We start from the raw sequence: 22,206 nt of genomic DNA on the forward strand, positions 1-22,206 counted from the left end.
AGTTAGTTCTCTTACTGAGAACATAATGCAAAACATACACACACACACAAACAACCAGAGAGATTGATCCCACCACATCAGTTAATTTCACTATTTTACTCATTCATATTTTCAATAAAAAGCATTTTGAATGCCAACCACACATCCGGCACCATAAAAGGCACTAGGAATACAACGATAAATAAAACCATGAATATTATAAGGCTCTTTCTCCCTGCTTTCTCTTTCAACACAAGGGACGTTCATAAATGACTTCATCTGACAGCCATCCTGATCTCCTTGTATGGAAAGGAGCCAAGTGTTCATTGTTAAACAGAAATTTGGTATTAAAGGCTGTCTGAGCTCTAAGTATGCCCCACCTGATGCAAGCCCTGGCAATACCAATCCCCTCTGGACGGAGTCTTCATTTAGTGAGTATGAAGAAATAAATGATCAGCAAAGGGTGGTAACAGGCCTGGGTCTGAGGCAGAGCAGCCAGGGGCCTAGGGACAGCTGGGGAACCTAGTTCCTAGTGTCTGGGAGCCGTAGCATTTGCCATGTCTAGCCTTGTGTTTCTTTCTGCTACGCTGGTGTGTTTTTCTCCTCAGCTGAAGACTCGAATAAATATTTTGATTTTCTGTTATTGCCGACGATTACTGCATCTTCTTATTTAACGTATGTCTTCTTTCCAAGCGAGAATATCCAGGTTTCGGTTGGATCTATTTTAAGGTGAATTAATTAACCAGCATAATAATTCATTCATATGTTTCTTTTTTAATTAAATTTTTTTTTTTACTCTAAAATAGTTACAGAACACATGGGATCGAATCCCTAGTAAATCACGCTGTCCTTTGGCTCTGTTTGTTTTTCATTCTTCCCTCACAGGGGAACCTGCCGCCTGACTACAGAATCAGCCTGATCGACATCGGCCTGGTGATAGAATACCTGATGGGCGGAGCTTATCGCTGCAACTACACGCGCAAGCGCTTCCGGACGCTCTACCACAATCTCTTCGGCCCCAAGAGGGTGAGCCTTGAGGGCAAATTCGGGTTCCTGGGCTCCTGGGTGGACTAGGGTGCTACCGATTCAGGGTGTGGCTTCCTTCTCTCTTAGTGGGAGATGAGATGAGAAGGCAATTGCCCCACCTCTTCTTCCCTCCACCATCAAATCTGTTTTTATAAAAGGTGGGGGGGGGGGGGGGTTGTATTCTTTCCCTAGGTCCAATTCAAATCAGAAACACACTGAGAGTGAGCCTTAATGATCAGAGAATAGCAATGAAATTCAAACGAATCTTAATATCTACCACAGCAATTTTCAAGGTTTTTGGTAGGGATCTATTTATACCCTTAAAAATTACTGAGGATTCCCAAAAGCTTTTTTATCTACGTTGGGTTCTATCAATATTTATCATGCTGGAAATTAAAGTTGAAACATTAAAAAATAATTATTTATTAATTCATCTTAAGATGACCATAAGAAGTTCATTCATTACATATTAACATAGAGAGCATGTTTATGAAAAACAACTGTTTTCAAAACAAAATCAGTGATGAGTAGCATAGTTTTACATTTTTTGCAAAATTCTGTAATGTTTGACTTAACAGAAGACAGTTAGATTCTCATATCTACTTCTGTAGTCAGTCTGTTACAAGACATTATTTTGGTTAAAATATATGAAGAAAATCTGTCCTCGCACAAATATGTGACAAATATGACAAATATTTCAAACTAAGGAAAAAGTAATCTTTAGTGATAATTGTAGCTATTCTTTTTTGATATTTCATCAAAATTCAAGTGGCAATTTCTTGAAGATTCATTTGCCACATGAAATCTGAAACCATGTCAGTGAACTTTTCCTATTAAAATCCAAACTGCAGTTTGTATGGATCTTTTAGCATCATAGATTGGTCATTGTAAAATATTGGTTTGTTGAGTTATATTCTGATCTTCTAACTGTTGACACAGTTTACTATACAATTTCAAAAACTTGCATTCACCTTCAATCTCATCAGAAAAGTCTTTACTGAAAAACTGTCAAGGTCAAGGGGTGGGTTTTCCAAGATTCTATTATCTGCTTGAAAGTTTGAATTTTGTCACTAACAACCAATATTGCGAGTTGTTTTCCTTGAAATGACAGTCCTACTTCGTTCATTTCCAAAACGTCTGCCATCCAGGTCTAAGAAACCCTAATTGTCTACCAGTCATTTCTTCACACAGATAGTTCATGACACAAAGTGGCCATAATTCAGCCCAAACAACCCCATGAATGTTCTCCCTCAGGATACCCATCCTAGTTCAGTATGTAGCAGCAGTGCTTTATGCGACTTCCCATTTCACCCCTCAGAATAGTAAAAAGACATTTTTTACCAGCAAGAGTAGAAATTGAATACACGTAATAATGTTTTAGGCCTCATCAAGCACATTCTTTTGTTGTTGTTTCGTTCCATTGATTTTTAGAGAAAGTGGAAGGGAGGGAGAAAGAGAGAGAGAGAAATATCAATGTGAGAGAGACACATCAATTGGTTGCCTCCCAAACACCCACTGTAACCCACTGAAAAACCAAACTGGTGACCCTTCAGTGCACAGGCCTCATCTCTGTCCAGTGAGCCACACCAGTCAGGGCTCATCAAGCACATTCTTAAGTGCAACTGTTTTGTTTTGTTTTAAACTTCAAGTGTATAACAGTGAACTCTAATGACAACTAGTAAAGTCTGGTACCACTGCCTTCATTCTTGCCAAGGTACCCAGCAATTTTACCGGCCGTTGCTTTTGTATCATCAGTGCAAATATTAACACATCTTAGTGTTATTATGAAAATAGCTTTGACTTCACAGACCCCTGGAAGGGTCTCAGAAAAGACCTCCACCCCCAAAAGGGTCGCATGGTCCTAGGACAACATTTTGAGAACTGCTGCTATAGCTGGTGGCAGGCATAATTTTTTATTTTTACCAAACCTTATCTTCTGATTATTCTAGTATTTTGTGGTGCTAGAAGAGACCTTTGAAAACACCAAAAAGTATTAATTTTTAAAAATCACAAATTTTAAACTGGTGGTCATTATAACAGCTAAAAGAGAAAGAAAGGGGGAGAGACAAGTTCAAGCTATTCTGACTTGAATGGTCGAATAAAATTTGGAGGAACCATAAGTGCTATAACCTTACTATTTACTTAAAGAACTTTCAAGATGGTACCAGACCCTTCTGTAATCCTTGCAACGTGGAATTGGAATTCCTGACCCCTGAAATGTAATTTTATATCTCCCCTTGTTAAATATAAATCAAGTTCTGCACTTTGCTGAGTTGCTTTCTCTGTCCGTCTCGGTCTGTGCCTGTTTTGCACATTCCCAGCATGAGCAATGATGCTTCTGTTTGTGCTGATACTTTCCATGCCAGTAAGTGCCATCAACACATGCCCCTCTGGCCCCACTCACCCTTGATCTACCGGACAACAGCATAGAGAGATGGTCAGCATGAAGCATCTGCACATATATTTATGAATAATATCTCAAGTCTTCCAGGAATAGAGGTCATTCAGTGGTTTGAGAAACACCTGCTTTGAATGTTTCATCATGCACGTAAGTGCTTGAAGTCATGGAGATGACGAGCAGGACAGTTTTAGGAAGATGGAAGAAATTTTGGTCCACAAAAGGCAATCGCATTATGCCTGTCCAGTTTCCTAATTTTCTGTGATTCACCCAAACTCATTAAATCCCTAATTCTCTAAGAATTTCTATAAATAGGTTCCCTGTGTAATGTTTTATTTATTGAAATAGATAGATGCTATATGGTCAATGGAATTGTTTCATTACCTGTTTGAGATAAAGTAGGATCCTTTTCTTACATCTGTAAAGAAATATCTAACATTGTGCATTAATTTTTTCACAGCCCAAAGCCTTGAAACTATTGGGAATGGAGGTAAGTGTTTGCTCAAATTATTAGTGTCAATTATTTAATCTCTTTGTTACACATTTGAAATATATTCATAAGTTCATTTCAGTGGTAAGGATTAGTACATGATTCTGCAATGAGGAAGTGACATTTTTCCCAGTGGTGAGGGGACAGATCACAGTAGCTTTGAAAATTTCACCATGGAGGTTATATTAATTAGCATTGCAAACAAGGAAATAAGTCCTATTTGAAATTCTAACTTGAAAACCAAGAAAGCATATATATTCCAGTAAGCAAAATCTATTCATGGGTGTTTACAAATGGCCAACAAATCCAAAGGCCAGAAAGACTTCACAAATGCACCTAATGAGGTGTGCAGAAACTGGAGAGGTTACCTTCCTCTCATCTTTTGTTAATGTGGTTATTGTTGTATGCAAATGAAAGTCCTTGTCCTTTGAGAGAAAAGGGTAGTGCTGTCCATCATGCATGACAAATAACCCTGCCTGCAGAGGGGGAAAAGGACAAAAGTGAAAAGAAAAGAAAATGGCCCATTGAACGTACTTTTTCTAATTTAAAGTATAACAATGACATGTTCCCATATGACTGTGCTCATGCTCTTCTAGCTCATTTTAAAATTAGACATATATAAGCTTGAGCATTCTTTTAGGATTGGAGCTAGGAGAGGATACAGGCATACCTCAGAGATATTGTGGGTTCGGTTCCAGACCACCGCAATAAAGCAAGTCGTGATCTTTTGCCTTCAATGTGTAGAAAATGCAACATCTGGAAAGAGCAATAAAGTGAAACACAATCAAATGAGGTGTGCCAGTAGTTCATTTATGCATCTGTCAGAGCAGGACCAGTAGTAAATATACAATAACTGTTGACTGAATTTCAGTGGTTCATTTCTAACTCTACCTCTATTTTTTTTTTCACCCTAAAATTACAGGATGACGTTCCCTTGAGGAGAGGAAGAAAAACAACCAAGAAACGTGAAGAAGAGGTAGACATTGACTTGGATGACCCTGAGATCAACCACTTTCCTTTCCCTTTCCATGAGCTGATGGTGTGGGCCGTCCTGATGAAGCGGCAGAAAATGGCCTTGTTCTTCTGGCAGCACGGCGAGGAGGCCATGGCCAAGGCCCTGGTGGCGTGCAAGCTCTGCAAGGCCATGGCTCATGAGGCTTCCGAAAACGACATGGTCGATGACATCTCCCAGGAGCTGAACCACAACTCCAGGTCGGCCAGCCCAGAAAATAGGGTCATCAGGGGACAAAAAGGGAAGGTGGGCCCCAAATAATGGATGGAGGGTCTAAGATCCCCAAAACTTAAAGGCAAGGCAGTATCACCCCAATGGTGCACAGAGAGATGGACATGAAGAATTACTGTTGCCCGGCTGGCGTGGCTCAGTAGTTGAATATCAACCTATGAACCAGGAAGTCGGGGTTCAGTTCCTGGTAGGGGCACATGCCGGAGTTCTGGGCTCAATCCCCAGTGTGGGGCATACAGGAGGCAGCCAATCAATGATTCTCTCTCAAGATTGATGTTTCTATCACTCTCTCCCCTTCCCTTCCTCTCTGAAATAAAAAAAAAAAATACTTTTTTAAAAAGAATCACTGTTTATGGTGCACAGCACTAGCTATGGAGGTACAAACAGATTATAGAAGATTTTATTTCACCCTCTCCACCTCCCCAACATGTCTGGTATTTTCACTGTAGGCATGTTTGCTGCAAGGATTTTTAGCACACAGGTAATCAGCTGTAAAGCAATTTTGCCATAAGAGATAAAATAATGAAAAACAAAAGTGACATCATGGAACATGAAAAATTATTAACAAAATTTAAAAACTGTTGCAGAAAATGAAAATACATTGTCTTTGAAGTCTTTTGTTCATAGTATTATATGTACTTTTATATTTGCCATAGCTTGGTGAACGTTTGGTTCTGCTGGGTGGGAGGATGACTGTGGTCACTGAATGATATGCAAACTGATATGTTATCATTTTCTAGTATAGTGTGCAATCTGGCTTTAAGCGTAGTTTTTAACATCCACTATTTTAAGACTACCACATCTACTCATCATTGTATAGACCATTATGAGGGCTAAGATTTACATAATGTAAAAATGGAAGTAACTGTGAGAACCTCCTCCATGGAGAAATGAAACCAAACTGACAACTAACCAGCTTAAATAAATTCAGTCTGTCAAATATAAACCAAACGGCCCACCGTTATTTTATCTTTTATGGTGAAATTGCCTTACAGCCAATTAGTTGTGCAACAAAAATGCTTACAGCAAATACACCTAGAACCCTGCCCCAACAGATAGATCCTCTTGTTAGGCATATTTTACAGCTAAAGGAAATGAGACGTAGAGTTTAAGTAACTTGTCCAAGATGACAACTTTGTGGCTAGGCTCAGATTTGAACTGAGGTCTATCACATTGAAGAAGACACACTGCACTCATTGATTTATTGGTCTGCCATCCTCATCCATACACCTTGAATTGAGGGCCTTGAGTGCAGGGGTCATGCCTTGTTTGACTTACGCTTTTAGTTCTATACATGGTGTCTGGCATATATAGCTGTTTAATGGATGTTGGCTGGATGAATAAATGAAGAGACTAGACCCCATAAAAAACAACTAGGCCATTCAGAACCCACCTTTTTTGGCTTGGCCAATGGGTCTCCACTTTCACCAGCTACGTCTCCAAGATGGCTAAAAGATGGCCCTTCACATTCTCTTTTTCAGGGACTTTGGCCAGCTGGCTGTGGAGCTCCTGGACCAGTCCTACAAGCAGGATGAGCAACTGGCCATGAAGCTCCTGACATATGAGCTAAAGAACTGGAGCAACGCCACATGCCTGCAGCTCGCGGTGGCTGCCAAGCACCGTGACTTCATCGCACACACGTGCAGCCAGATGTTGCTCACAGACATGTGGATGGGCCGGCTCCGGATGCGCAAGAACTCAGGCCTCAAGGTCAGTGCAGCCAGAAGGCCCTACTGGCTATGAGCACCAGAGGGTTGGTTGGAGTTTTCCAAGCTGAATATGCAGTGGGATTAGGCATTTTCATATCTCAGGAGGGTGACTCTATACTCCAACTGCATCAGGATCTTCTGTGTAGTGTTTTCATGTAGAGGCTAAGACCTCCTCTAAATTTGGCTAAATCAATAGACATGGTGCCTAGACATTAATATTTTTCAGAAGATCCAAAATGTGATAGTCTCACTCAGGTTCCGTAGGGGTGCCATGTGCTCTGGCACAAGCTATGCTGTACAAGGAGTCGCTTACCTGGGCAACTGTTCACTGCGAGGCAGATGGAATACCCTGGCCTCCTCTACACCAGGTCAAAAGAGACATCGGCTCTTATTCAGCTGCACTTGAGAAATTGTTTAAACTGAAATAATAGTGAGATAGATTTATAGGTAAAGACATTGCTGGATAATCTTGATCTATTCTTAAATGAAGAAAAACAAAGTTGCAGATCATCATGTATGTAACCTGAGACCATTTTTGTTTTTTTAAAGCATATACGTGTATAGTCACAATTGTATAGATGATGTTTAAAACAAAACAAAACAAAACAGGAACAATACACAGTAAATTGTAGTGTTACCTCTAGGGTTGACGTATAAGAATAATGTGTGGCTTTGCTTTGTATGTTTTCTTAATGTTTTTTAAAGAAAACATTAAACTGAAAGAAGTAAAAGAAAGGCAAAAATAGGAGGGGGAAGAGTAAATGAATGTTAAAATAGTTCATCTATTTAGAATTTGTGGTTGTTACCAGTGAAACCAGGCTCATATTTACCTAGAACTACCTGATCTGGGTAACTTTGAGAGCAGCCCAAAGCAGAAGGGCCACGGGACCAGAGGGATCACTGAAGCCACCCTGGCTGAACCAGCACCCCCTCCTCTGTTCCACCCTTCCATGGGCTCTTGGCCAGGAGTCACAGAAGGTTGCCATGAAGTGGGTCATGGGTGTTCCCTAGCTGTGCTGCTGGTGACCTTGGCCAAGCCTGGCTGTCAGCTCCAAGGACAGGGTGTCACGTCCGCTGAAGGCTGCCAGCAGGCCACCTGAGCTTGCCCAGCCTGCCAGGCACCCTGAGTTCAGGGCCATCGCTCTCCCTTTTCCTTAGCTGCTCCAGAGTCCCTGCAGGCATTCGAGCATGGGCTGTCCTTTACTTGTTATTTGAGAATTATTTTTACTTACCCTCCAGGATCCTCTTTGCCCCTCACTGCGGTTCATATTCCAGAACCTTGTGCAATAGAACCATTTTAGGATTAGGGAAGAGGTGGGAGATTTAGGGAACACAAGTCAGATGTCAGTACTATCACTCAGAAATGCATTGCCCTGGCAAACCGAGAATGGGGTTGATCCTTGTGAAAAAGGCTGTTTAGACATGAGAGAAATACAGTGCGGGACCCTGTATTTGAACAGGGGCTTCTCGTAGTGAATACAGAGCCCGCTGGTGGGTGTTTGTGTGTGTTTCTGTGGGATAGTAGTAGATGGCAGGGGGAAGCTCTATAACGAATAAAATGCTTTCCTACGTGGACTTTCTCAAGGTCAACCTAGGACAGCATTTTTTAGAGATAATCAGATGATAATCAGTTGATAATCAGATAATCAACTCCAATTGACACACTAGCAAATAAATGCCAATGGATATACGTATGAATTGATTTCACCAATCAAGTGCTGTTTAATAGCTAAATGGGAAACTCAGTTCTTTCCCACTTTTGCCTTGGGTAGGCGCTCTCTCTTTCCTCAGTTTCCCCCATGCAAAGTGAGTTTAATTGGGTAATATATTTTGATAAGATGCTTTGTTTCTCCAAAATCAGATTGAGCTACTCTGCACAACAGTTCTAGGCATTTTTGCAATGAGCTGCTTTGCCACAAACATGTTTGCCACAAAACTAATTTGCCATAAGGCAATTTTTCTGTATAAGATAAAATTTTAAAAATTAACAGACTCATAGATAGAGAGCAGGCAGACAGCTCTGGTGAGGGTGGGGGGGTGTTGGGGTGAGGTGGAGAGATTGAGCAAAAAAGAAAAAAAGAGAAGGAACTCATGGACACAGGCAATAGTGTGGTGATTATGGAACGAGGGGATGTGGGAGAGGGGGACGGGGGATTTGGAGATGGAAGAGTGTATGGGGGGATAAATGTTGGTGGAAAAATAAAATAAAGAAAAATAAATTTTAAAAAAGGGACATTAAAAAGGACATAATGAAATCCATTTTTCATCACAAAATTAAGAAGACTATTATGAAATACAAAATATCTGACTTCATTTAAAACATGTGTAGATTCATGATAATACTGTGCAAGTAACCGGTTTTATTTTGTGGGTTGTACTTAAGCAGTTATACACTCATTGCATATTGATCGGACTCCTCTTTTGAGCTGAGTTGCTTACCTATTGTTTTTATTCTTGGCATATTGTCGCATGTCTGTTAGTAGACATTCCAAAGTTCTATGAGAAATATGGGTTCAACTCCCCACCTTCGAATCACCAAAGGATTTGCAAACTGATATGTCAGTGATCATATTCTAGTATAGTATGAAATCTGGCTTTATACTTTCTTATTTCACACTTTCAGTAACTTTGTCACCATATTTTCTACCAAGTTGATATACATAGTTATCATTCACTATTTTAAGATCTCCATGTCTAGTCGTCACTGTATAGGCCAGCGTTTCTCAACCTGTGGGTCGTGACCCCTTTGGCGGTCGAACGACCCTTTCACAGGGGTCTCCTAAAACCATCCTGCATATCAGATATTTACATTACGATTCATAACAGTAGCAACATTACAGTTATGAAGTAGCAACAAAATTAATTTTATGGTTGGGTCACAACATGAGGAACTGTATTTAAAGGGCCAGAAGGTTGAGAACCACTGGTATAGACCAATATGAGGGCTAAGATTTATGCAATATAAAAATGGGAGTACACTGTCAACCCAAACTGTTGACCAGTTACTTTATTTTTTATGGCAAAATTGCCTTACAGCCAATTACTTTAACAGCAGAAATGCTTGCGGTAAAGATGTTTACGGCAAAGAAGCTTATTGTAAAAATACCCTACATGGTGCATAACAGTTCCCAGGTTGACACAAATGACTCTTGTAGCATTAATATACATAGTTATTCAAATATGCAGGTCCTCCCTTGGGGCACACACAACACTCATTTACACACACACACACACACACACACACACACACACTCATACACACACACCACCCCCAGGCCCTCTGATTCTAAGCAACCACTCTAATCTTAATCCCTTAAATGTGATTATTATTATTATCATTATTATTACTTTAGGTAATTCTGGGAATTCTACTTCCTCCTTCAATTCTCAGCTTGGAGTTCAAGAACAAAGACGACATGCCTTATATGACTCAGGCCCAGGAAATCCATCTCCAAGAGAAGGAGCCAGAAGAACCAGAAAAGCCCACGAAAGAAAAAGACGAAGAGGATATGGAACTGACAGTAAGAAAATACTCCTCAGTTATTGTCCATGGGGACAATCCCTCATCCACGTGTCCCAAATTTTCAGCCAGGGTTAGTGGTACAGGACAACCCAATGAAATTCAAAAGCAAGGCACCCTTAATCTCCCCATCAGGTAGTGCTGTACAAACAACCAGGGGGTGTGGCAGCCTCCGCACTTGAGGAAAGAAAGGAGATTAGTGGTTTGGGAGCAGCCGGCTTCACTGAGCTGGAACTCTTCTTCTGATCAGAAGCTGGGCCTTTATCTGTCCTCAGGGTCGGGCTCACAATGCAGGACTAATAGAATGTGGAGGTTTGTATGGAAGGTTTTTCTTAGCTCTTCCTGGTGTAATTATAGAGCATGGATGCTTTGTTCTGCAGGGCGAATGGGGCAGCTGGGCATGGGACAGCTTCCCGCAACCCCCGCCGGAGCAGCGTGACTGCCACTGGATTATAGCCAAGGTCTAAAAATATCACAGGCTGTTAAAGGGACAAACAAGGCTTCATAGCTTTGGAGACATCAAGCAACAACTCCACAGGACCGCCTTGATATGCCCCACCCTCCCCTTTCCTCTCACCGGTCACTGTGATGACCCAGAGAAGCTGTAAGGGGAGAAAACAAAAATTGGTTTTGCTCAGGTGACAAAAGGCCTTGCATTATTATCCAAGTAGGACACCTCTGTGAATTGCGTTTTCCTCCAAATAAACACTATTTCCTCCCACTAGGCCCTTTCTAAAGTTCTATTTTAAGGCACAGTTTCAGCCTCTCGTGTAACAGGGTATATACATTGGGACACTCTTTTGATTGATCAATCATTCACAGCTTTTGACTCATTGAGTTTAAAGCCAATGTTTGCTTTCAGTTTCAATGTATAAAAATTGGCAGTCTACTTCCCTCTGTGATAGGGGTGACTGCCTTCCCTAAGGATCTTACCATATTTTTGGCCTCTGCACCCTTCAAGGATAGAACCTATTTTGATTATGAGCAGCAGCGTTGTAGTAGTACTACAGGGTCTTTATTGACAGCTTCAGCAGAGGGGTAAAGAGTGTGTGCCCTGGCTCCAGGATCCTGCCCCATCACCTACTCTGGAACCACAGACACAGTGTCTTAACTTCTAACATGGGAATAATAGTAGCTTACAGGTGTATGTAGACTATATAAAAAGTGTGCATGTAAACCATGTACACTGGTGTCAAGCGCGAGGTAAGCCTTGATTAAACAGTGCTCAGTGGTTCACATGCATTTACTGGTGGAGTCCTCACAACAATCGCACGGGTAGGTACTAAAAGGGTGTCCCAAAATTCACGCAAGAAGTAATTTTGATAGAAAACACAGGTTTATAATTAAAAATTGTAAATTTTTTATTGATCCATAAAGTATACAGTATAGGGTTATGTATGGAATAGCATATCAGGTAAATGGCCTCCACGGCACAAAAAACTGGATTATCATGTCGAGATAGCGAGCACCATTAACTGTTATTGCCTGAGCAGCCGCATTTCAGTCATGGAAAATTTCAACAAAAGAGTGTGTATGTGCCAGCAAAGCCATGGAGGCCATTTACCCGATATGCTATTCCATACATAACCCTATACTGTATATTTTGTGAATCAATAAAAAATTTACAATTTTTAATTATAAACCTGTGTTTTCTATCAAAATTACTTCTTGCGTGGATTTTGGGACACCCTTTTTTATTTATCCCATCTTACAGATGAGGAAGCTGAGACTCAGAGAGGTTAAATTGCCCAAGGGTACTCCGCTAATTAGTTGTAACACTGGCATTAGAACCCAGGCATAGAGATTTCATTGGCCCTGATTTTAGCTGATAGGCTATGCTAATTTTTTTTTTCTTTTTTTTTTGTCCTAGTCTCAAATGTAGGCACTCAGCTGGTTTGGTCTACCATGTAGCAGAGAGAATCTGAAAGTGATGCATGGGACTCCTATGTCAAGTAGGACATGGCCTTGACATTGGCATACTTGCTAAGAAGGCTCGAGGGAGGATTTTAGGAAGGTAGCCAGAAGCTGAAGGCAGTATTTTTTCTTGTTGGGTCTCAAAGAAGAAAACAAAGGTGGCAGCTTCCTTCTCCTGCTCAGTCAAGCAGGGGTGGGGGATGTCCGGCCCTCGGGCCGTATAAGGCCTGTGAAATCATTTGGTTTGGCCCTGCCACGCATTAGAGGTGAGTTAATTAAATGTTTGACCAAATATAGCAGGCTAATTTTTAAGTTGATAATTCTGAATGGCTGCAAATGGCCCTTGGCAGAAAAAAAAAAAAAAAGGTTCCCCACCCCTGGTCTAGAGCTTTGGGAACCTGACCCTTCAAGAAGCCACAGTAAAGACACATCTCTGGGCTGAGACAAAGTCTGCTTCCTGGAGAGTAGCCCCTGGTTATTTATTGAGAACGCAAGTAGAAGACACCAACATGTCATTGCTGCTGGATCTTCTTCCCCACAGGCTGGAAGGGCAGGGAGAAGGGGAGGAAGGAAGGGACTTGTGGGCTGGCAAAGTCAGGGTTGGATGGCAGTTGTCTTCAAGGTACGACTTCCTTTGACCCTAATGATAAATATTGGCACAGCGCGGACCCTGGTATTGGCTCGGACCCTGGACAGGACTGGACAGCAGTTTGTTGCACCTCTGCTCTTTTTATAGGATTAATACCTGAGCTTCCTTGTAAAACCAGCATTTCCTCTCTTAGAACGGGGCCGTTTCTGTTGGCCCTTCCAAAGCTGTGCGTGAAATATCAGCCTTCCTTTGCTAATTTTAGTGGCGTTTACTAGCTTCGTTCACCTCAGAGGCTCTTACCAGACTTGACATCTGTGTTCAGGTAGCAAAGATTTTTCAAGTTTATATTGTGCAGTTTTGTCTGTATTTGGCCGTATTTCGTTCTGCTTTAAGGAATGTAGGCAAAGGAAATGTTTGACTACTGGGGAAGGAAATTAACAAGATCAGCAAATTAAGCTGCTTAGGCTAGAATTAATAAAATATCAAAAATGCTTTATTTGGCCGGTTAGCACATCATCCTGATACGCAGGGTTGCAGGTTCGATCCCCTGTCAGGGCACATCCAAGAATCAATCAATGAATACATAAATAAGTGGAACAACAAATCAATATTTCTCTCTCTCTCTCTCTATCGCTCTCTCTCTCATACTGGGGGTGGTGGCAGCAACCAACCTCCCACGGTGCCTGGGTCGGGGGCTGCTACCTCTCGCTGGCTATCTGGGAGCAGAGGTGACGGGGATGGAGGTGCGGTGAGAATGCGGGGTGTCCACCAAGCTCACTCTCACTCTCCCTGCTACCCTCCCCCAGGATGCCAGGGCTCCCATGCCGGGAAGCCTCAGGTGCTGGGTGCCAACGAGGAGCCCGCTCCGCACCCATGCAGTCCCTTCCAGGTGAGACAGGCTGCAGCTTCCGGGCCCTCAGGGGCCGGTTGGGCTCCCTGTGGGTTCACGCAGGTGTCGGTCTATGAGGCTGGCTGGGAGAGAGTGCACTGCCCGCCTAGCTTCCATGTAGCACTGCTGGGTGGCCCAGAGGCCCATGCTGCACCCCGGCCTGTGGTGTCCTGTCGTGTTCACCACATCTCCAAGTGGGAACTCGGGCGTCATGACTCAGGTGGAGGGGGCGCGTGGAGCCCAGGTGCTGCCCAGGGCCCAGAAGTCAGCTGGCACCTGCCTGCCCTTCCACGCCAGATGCTTGTGCTTTGATCACTGGCCAGGCCTAGGGATCGTACCCTGTGCATGAATTTCGTGCACCGGGCCTCTAGTATAAAATATTAGCTTTGACTATTTTTGTCATTGTCTCAAATATCCACGTCACTCACATATCTATCAATCACAAATGATTTGCCTGTGACCAACAGGATTTCTGGAGAAGGTAACTTCCATTCCTTTATGGACCCTTTGGCTAGAAAAGTACCTTGAGTTAATGAATAGGTACCATTCTATACTCTGGCCTAGTTAGGAGTTGGTTCTGGTCAGTAGGTTGAATCAATCTTCATGATGGATATAGCAAACTAGAAAGCAATAGAGTTTCATAAATATTGATCACTGGCTCCAAGAATCTCTGAGGCTACATATTTGTCCCTGTATAACTTATAATTTATGTAACATAAACATAATTACCCTACTTCTGTTCGCTTATTTATGTGCTTGACAATACCATGCTATTTGGGAACACAGTGAGATGAGAGTAAAGGCAGTTTGGAGGGTTTAGGCATCTTGGAGAGTGGCATCTTCGGGTAACCTCTAGGGACAGCAGCTTTCCCAACAGAGTCAGAACATGCCCTGTGGACATGTTGAGACGTTATTAGGCAAAATGCAAGACATTATCTGGCAATGCAGGTGAAACAAAAACAAAAATACAACAACCTGTTTTGCTTTTATTGTTCAGATATATTCTAAAGTGGATGCATTTTTAAATGGCTTGTCTTTCATGAGTTTAAGTAAAGTATTAAAAATGGTTTTTTAAATTAATTTATTAATCAGGCCTGTGGGCCACTAGTCACTGTCTGTGGGGTGATCGATCGGGGCCTGGCCCCCCACCCAGCTCCCTCAGTGTCTGGGATCCAGGGGGTGGCCCTGCCCACGCCACCACCACTGGTCCCTGTCTGCGGGCAATTGGTGGGGCAATCGGGCTCGTAACCACCTTGGCCTGGCACCGCCCACTCACCTGCTCCACCATCCTACCACGGTCCTGCTCTCATCAGGGCCCATTGGGGCCAGCAGCGCCACCAATGCCCACCATGTTCTGCACCGCCCCTGGTGGTCAGCACACGTCATAGCAAGCGGATAAACTCCCAATCGAACAATTTGCATATTAGGCTTTTATTCACTAGGATTTTATGTAAGGTGGTTTGAAAACAGGATTACCTAGGGGTTATCTGTGTTCTCAACTTCAAAATAACCAGAAATTATTTCTATAATTTAATGTCTCAACAAACCTGTATCCCCAAGTTTTTCTTATCCCAAATTAGTCTATAAGCAGTTAAAAGGTTTTACCTTGTTCTCACATTTAATGAAAATTTTATATCCCAAACACTATAGAACTAACCTTGTCTTGGAATGATATTGAAAGAATTAAAGCCAAGAAATTATGCTGTAATAGACTCCTAATAACATACTTTCCTTTCTGGTGAGAGATATCAACTAGATCATTTCAGTCAACAGTATTTGAGAAAGTCTCAGATCCCTTTAAAGACCAACTAATACTTAAGTGCCAGATGCTTATTGATTATAGACCAACCCTATAGCAGGTGCTAGTATTACCCTCATTCTACAAAGAAACTGAGTCTCAGTGAGGTTAAAAGACTTGTCCAAGGTGCCATGGAGTCCAAGTGTCCAAGTTAGGACTCGATGCTCCTCTGAGCGACCCAAAGCCTGGAACTCTTCACCCCTAGGATCTTAGCCATCTTTGGGGCATCCTGTCACTTGCTATCCAGACAGGCCTGTGTCTGTCTTTTCTCAAATTCTCTGCCTTTTCTGTGATGTTTCATCATTAATATTGTTGCTGCTGCTCTTTTCATGAATGAGAAGGAAATAATTCTTAAGGAAAGCTCCAGCAGCCTGAGATGAGGGCCTCTCCAGGTTAGACCTGGCTTCTAGACCCGCCTGGTTGACGCTGCCACGCAGAGGAAGGCAGTGTGTCCAGGAGTTGCCATGAAACTAACATCAGCAGTAATTGAGGTTCTGTGGTGTTTGAGATCAGGTAACCAAGGCATATGCCAAAGGGTTGGGAAGATGTTTCTAACCTGACTAACTCTGGGCACTCTAATAGTTAGGTATTAGTGATCCAATTTACCTTTGACTTAAGCGTCACTAGCATGAGTGAAGACACGATTTGAACCCAGACCTGCCTGTTTCACACTATATATGGGGAGAGTGGAACTAGGATACAAGCCAGAGTCATGGCCTTCCCAGGCAACACTCTTTCTCCCTCTCAGAATTCTCCTGTCACTCACATCTTCCAGAGGTCCCCAGGGTGGAAGAGACAAGGATGGTCAAGAAATATCCCTAAGGGCTTCCATGCCAGATTATATGTATAATGTAAAAGCACAAATATGGTGCCCGGCCAGTGTTGCTCAGTGGTTGAGTGTCTACCTATGAACCAGGAGGTCACAGTTCAATTCCCAGTCAGGGCACATGCCCAGGTTATGGGCTCAATCCCCATTGGGGGGTGTGCAGGAGGCAGCCAATCAATGATTCTCTCAATGTTTCTATTTCTTTCCCTCTCCCTCCCTCTCTTTGAAATCAACAAAAACATATGTTTTAAAAATGAGAGAGAGAAAAAATGCACATGTAGGGACGGCACAGTCTCTAACTCTCTGGGAGCCTTGGACAAAGCCTTAGGTTCTATGAGCATATTTTCCTCCTGTGTAAATGAACACATTGAACTCTATGACCTCCAGAGCCTTGCTGTGATGGTATTCATTCCCTCCCTCTGCAGGCAATGTTGGGACGAAGCAACGGGGAATCTTCCAGGAAGAAGGATGAAGAAGAAGTTCAGAGCAGACACCGGTTAATCCCCTTGGGCAGAAAAATCTACGAGTTCTACAATGCCCCCATCGTGAAGTTCTGGTTCTACACTGTAAGTATCTTGCCTTTTCTTCTTCCTGAGGGATGGCCACAAGGAGCCAACGTCAATTTCTCACGCACCTGGGTGGTGTCCTCTGTGAGTCATAGTATGAAGACCACACAGGCATAAACAAAAGCTCTAGGGAGACCTTGCTTTTTCCAATCACTTAGAAAGACTTGTGGAGTCTGTGAGCCAGCTTCCATAGCATCTACATTTCTGCTCCTTGCAGAAAATAAATAGTAAAAGCGAGAACTTACAGAAATAGAGGCGAGATGAGTATGAATCTAGTCTAGCAGGAAAATAGATGTCATTTTATAAAATGCTTCCCTGTTCTAGGTGGATGAGTGCTGGATTAGAGTTCCTGGTTGCGTATTTTTTGCTTGTTTGTTTTGTGTGTGTGTGTTGTTGTTTTTTTTTTGGGGGGGGGGTGGGAGGGAGAGATGGAGAGAGAGAGAAAGAGACATTGATTTTTGTTATTCCACTTATTTATGCATTCAATGGTTGATTCTTGTCGGTGCCCTGACCAGGGATCGAACCTGCAACCTTGGCATATCAGGACAACTCTCTAACCAACTAAGTTACCCGGCCAGGGCTTCAGAGTTGCCTATTTTAGATGCCAGCGCTGGGTGTGGGGGACGTTGGTGGGTATGGGCTGAGCAGAGGGGTAGGAGTAACACCACTGAAGATGAGTAGCATTAGTGTGTCATCACTCCCCATCTGGTAGTGTCATCGGACAACCTTTCTTGCTCTGACCCAGTTAACATGCAAACAAAGCAGCAGCAACTACTAAAGCAAACTGCAATCATGGCAAATACTGTTCAGTGAGCGCACCCTGCAGACATTTTCTGCCCCTAAGATGAAAGACTGTCCCTGAAACAGCCTCCTGATGTGGTAGAAATGGCTCGACTGTTGAGTTTCTACTTCTACCTTTCAACGATATTTTAAGTTTGAGCTGTGGCCCAGGTCATGTCTGCTTCTCTCCGGCCACAGTGGAGCTGTGCCAGGTGAAGGAGGGTACATCTGTATTTTCGGCCTTTCTCACAACCAGCTACATACCAGTCACTGAGTCAGCAACAGGATAACCCGAGTCTGAGGCCACAGTGACTCAAGTGACCAGGTGAGGTGCTTTTCGTGCGGCCCCGTATGCTAACCCTGTGTGCTGGCTTTAAACACGGCTTTCTCAGCACTGTGGACATTGGGGCAGAGTAATTCTTGGTTAAGGAGGCCTGTCCTGTGCATTGTAGCAGCACATTGGCCTCTTCACGCCCCAATTGTGCACTGTCCCCACACACTGCCCAATGTCCCCTTGTGGGGTACAATCGCCACCAGTTGAAAACCCCTGCTTGAACGTACAGTCTTGAGAGAGGATGGGATATTATCAAAATATAAAGATTGGACTTTTTTAGGGAAGCAAAATTTAAATATATTAATATTTTTTAAAATCTCTCTTAAAAAATAATAACGAAGGCATGGAAAGATTATTTCTATGCATGTGTATATACAGATGTTGGTTATTTTTAGCTTGCAGAAAAGAACTTAGTAGTGACAAGCATGGACTTGGGAGTCAGACAGCCTGAGTAGAAATCCTGTCTTAGTAAAGTAACTTGTGACTTCGAGCCAGTTCCTTTAGTACTCTGTCCCCAGCTTTCCTAAGATAGGGGGTAATCACAGTGCCTGCTGTAGGAGGTTTAGTGAAGACTGGATGTGTTAAAACGTGTAAAGCACTGAGACAGGGCCTGAGAGCACATGTTCTTCCTAGGCTAGTTCCACTGCGGAGCAAGAGTTAGCGTTTCATCATCCGCCCACTCAACAATAATAAAGTATCAGTTATTGAACACCTACTATGAGGCACTGTTCTAGGTGTTCATATACACTTTCCCGAATCTAATAGTTTCATCAAGGTAATATTTTCACTGCATTTTGCTCAGGTCTGTCCTTCCTCTTATTCTAGGGCTGCCCCGGTGTCTCGCCTAGAATAGGGCTTGACGAGCTGGAACCCACGGGCCCAATCCAGCCACTGCCTGTTGTTGTGGCCTGTGAGCTAAGAATGGATTTACATTCTTAAAGAGTTGAAACAAATCAAAGGAAGGATACTCTGTGACACATAAAAATTATATGAAATTTACATTGCAGTGTCCATAAATAAAGTTTTATTAAAGCACAGCCAATTCACTCATTCACCTACACCCTGGCTGCTTTTATGCTATTGAGTAAATTACTTGCTTCAGAGCCCATCAGGTAAACAAAGCGTTAAAAATGAACGATCTGGCCCTTTGCAAAACATTTGCAGGTCCCGGACTGAGAGCAGAAACCAAGCCAGTCGGGGAATTACCCATCCCTTCATGAAGAGCGCTCCCTTCTCTGGTCCTTCCCAGGCATTTCTCTTTTTTTCTTGACCTGTGTTCTGTATTCATTTTATTTCCTTGATTACTCCAGTCCCCATTTTTTCATCTGAGGCAAGTTGTTAGCCAAGAAAGTTTTTAAATCACAAATGCCCTTGTTCTCAGCCTTGGCTACACATTAATGAAATTCTGGCGGCATTGGTCTGGGGCACAGCCTGGGCACCAGGATATTTCAGAGCTCCCAGGAAGTCACAATGAGCAGCCCGAACTGGTAACCACCACCCAGAGGGAGGGCTAGTTTTTAGCCCAGTGTTTCCATCACGATAAGGGATTTGTTGGAAATGCAAATCCAGGCCCCATCTCAGACCCACTAAATTGAGTGTGCAGGGAGAGGAGCCTGAGGAGCTGTGTGTAACAAGCTTCCCAGGTGAGCCTGGTGGTCCGGGAAACGGGATGCACTGCTTTCCTTGTTTCATAGGCGCTGGCGGGGAAGCCGCCTCTCTGAGGAGTGGGGGCGTATCGGCTCCTTCCGCCTGGCTGGCTGGATCAGCCTCAGGAATCCCATCAGACTGGATGCTCCGGGCATGTTCGATTGCGTTTACACAATTTTCAGAAATCCATATTTATGTATTGACAAAACCCAGCCTCAAGGAAGTAAATGGAGATGGGGGGGGGGGGGTGGTGTCAACCTTTTAAATCCCCAGGGATGCTTCACCGTAAAAGTCAGCTTTAGGTCAACAGGCCATGTGCTTTTGTTGTGTTCTCTTCTGTAAGAGTGTTTCCCAGCCTTAATTCCAAAAGTAGCCCCTTCTGCACACTCGAGGTCCTGAAAGTAGAACACACCTCACTTGCACATAACCTCACTTCTGTGTCATAGCGAGTTTCTGGAGGAGCAGGTTGGGTCCCCTTCTGCTCCAAGAGGAAAGGAGGGAGGGACCCAGCTGGCTCGCAGTCCACGTCTGTGATCAGAGCTGGCTTCAAGCGCCCATGAGAGAGGATGCCAATTCAAGGTGTGACATGGCCCCAGGTCAGAGGGCATCAGCAGGGACGGACTCCTTCCTATAAAAACGCCATGTGCCGCCTCCACTCTCTAGGGGCAGTAGGAAAAGGAGGCAAGGAATGGCACAGCCCCACCGGGATCCACAGGCAGCTGCGGCAGGCTTTGGCGCTTGCGTTTCATGGTTTAGGAGTCATACATCTTGGTTAATGGGAAATTTCTAAAAAGGATATATAAGCATACCAATTCTTATAGGATTCCCACTGGCTTAACTAGGAATCATAAGGTTATATTCCTTTTCAAAGCTTTGACATTCTACATAGAGTTTGTTAAAACTCACAAAATATGTGTGTGAATACACACACACATACACACCCCATCAAAGTATGTCATGTTGAGGTCTGCAGCCGGCTCCATGAATCTCGGCAAGTTCTAAGATAGGTTGTTTCCAGCACAGTGGCTGCTCCTCTGCTGTGCTGTTTAAACATGCTCAAAGCCCTGCTTGTGGAGGTTAGCCACCATCCACTGAGCCTCTGCACTGCGTCAGGGGCTAAATGCATATCCCCTCTCACAAACACCCCAAAGCTTTCAAAGCTCTGTAAAGCCAGGAGCAGTCATCTCCATTTCCCAGAATGGAGGTCCAGGCAGGTGAAGTGAAATCACAAAATGATGCAGCCAGCAAGTACTTGAGATAGGACTGAAATCCAAGTTTGACTGACTTCTGTGGCTACATTCCTTTCCCTAAACACTATTCCTTCCACCAAACAAATACGCTAGGCCAATGGTCGGCAAACTCATTGGTCAACAGAGCCAAATATCAACAGTACAACGATTGACATTTCTTTTGAGAGCCAAATTTTTTAAACTTAAACTATATAGGTAGGTACATTGTTATTAACTTAATTAGGGTACTCCTAAGGCTTAGGAAGAGCCACACTCAAGGGGCCAAAGAGCCGCATGTGGCTCATGAGCCGCAGTTTGCCGACCACGGCGCTAGGCCCGTGTTCGGAGCACAGAGGCAGCTGGGAGGAGTTACAGGCACACCTCGTTTTATTGCGCTTGGCTTTATTGCCCTTCCCAGATGCTGTGTCTCTTACAAATTGAAGGCAAGACCCTCCCCCAGCAAAAAGATGATGATTGGCTTTATTGTGGTCCCTGCTTCACTGCAGTGGTCTGGAACTGAACTGCAAGATCTCCGGTTGTTTGCCTGTACTTAAGTACTAACATGCAGAGGTCCTGAAAGAAGTAGTGTGTCACTGGGCCTACATGTGACAAGAGAAGATAATGCTTTGTAATGTTTTGCAATGAATTGGGTAAAATGATAAAAACCAGGGCAGTTAACAAGATTCATTTCACCTGGAAGTAATAGAATATGATCCAACAGGAGAAGGAAGCAGCAAGAAATGGAGAAGAATTTCAGGTCAGAGGGAGGCTGAGAGTACATTTTAGAGTTTAACCATCGAAGTCCTTTATTCGCCGCTTGTAAAATGCCATATGCACGGGGACTAGAGTGTGTGATGGTAAACAGCAACCAAATGCCATTTTAAACACCACCCCACACGATTTCAGGTCGAGTAGACTCTTTTCAGGGGAGGCGTTCAGGATGTGCTAATGATCCTGAGGGAGTGGGGGAGGAGCTGAGTCCTGGGTTAAAATGACAGTCCCTGAGGGGGTGGGTGTACACAACAAGCCTCCCAGGTGGAGAGTGAGCCCTGTGGGCCCTCCAGCACCTCCAAAACTGCTCTCCTGCTGCCGTATGTGATCTCACTGAACCCCAGCCTAAATGCCTACCCTTCAAGAGATGAGAAATTATACAGCTGTACTTATAAATGTGTCAACATAATAGGATCTCCGAAAATACCTTTGACTCATATTAAGAATCTATGCATTTACAGGAGAAAGAAAGAAAAAAGAAAGAAGAAAAAAAGAAAG

General features: G+C 43.4%; 1 protein-coding gene across 3 annotated transcripts in view; it reads left to right on the forward strand.

The window, feature by feature from the left end:
* TRPM3 (transient receptor potential cation channel subfamily M member 3) overlaps nt 1–22,206 on the forward strand; it is a 237,081-nt gene that overhangs the window by 143,268 nt on the left and 71,607 nt on the right. For 2 of the 3 annotated variants that reach the window (XM_036330860.1, XM_036330862.1), the window contains exons 13-19: nt 673–708; nt 865–1,005; nt 3,864–3,893; nt 4,816–5,105; nt 6,618–6,846; nt 10,199–10,366; nt 16,807–16,947. In XM_036330860.1, the coding sequence (XP_036186753.1) occupies nt 673–708; nt 865–1,005; nt 3,864–3,893; nt 4,816–5,105; nt 6,618–6,846; nt 10,199–10,366; nt 16,807–16,947 (1,035 nt within the window). The remainder of the gene's footprint in view (nt 1–672; nt 709–864; nt 1,006–3,863; nt 3,894–4,815; nt 5,106–6,617; nt 6,847–10,198; nt 10,367–16,806; nt 16,948–22,206) is intronic. The other variant, XM_036330861.1, reaches the window with a different exon arrangement.

Source organism: Myotis myotis, unplaced genomic scaffold (genome assembly GCF_014108235.1).
Source record: "Myotis myotis isolate mMyoMyo1 unplaced genomic scaffold, mMyoMyo1.p scaffold_m19_p_12, whole genome shotgun sequence".
Taxonomy (NCBI): domain Eukaryota; kingdom Metazoa; phylum Chordata; class Mammalia; order Chiroptera; family Vespertilionidae; genus Myotis; species Myotis myotis.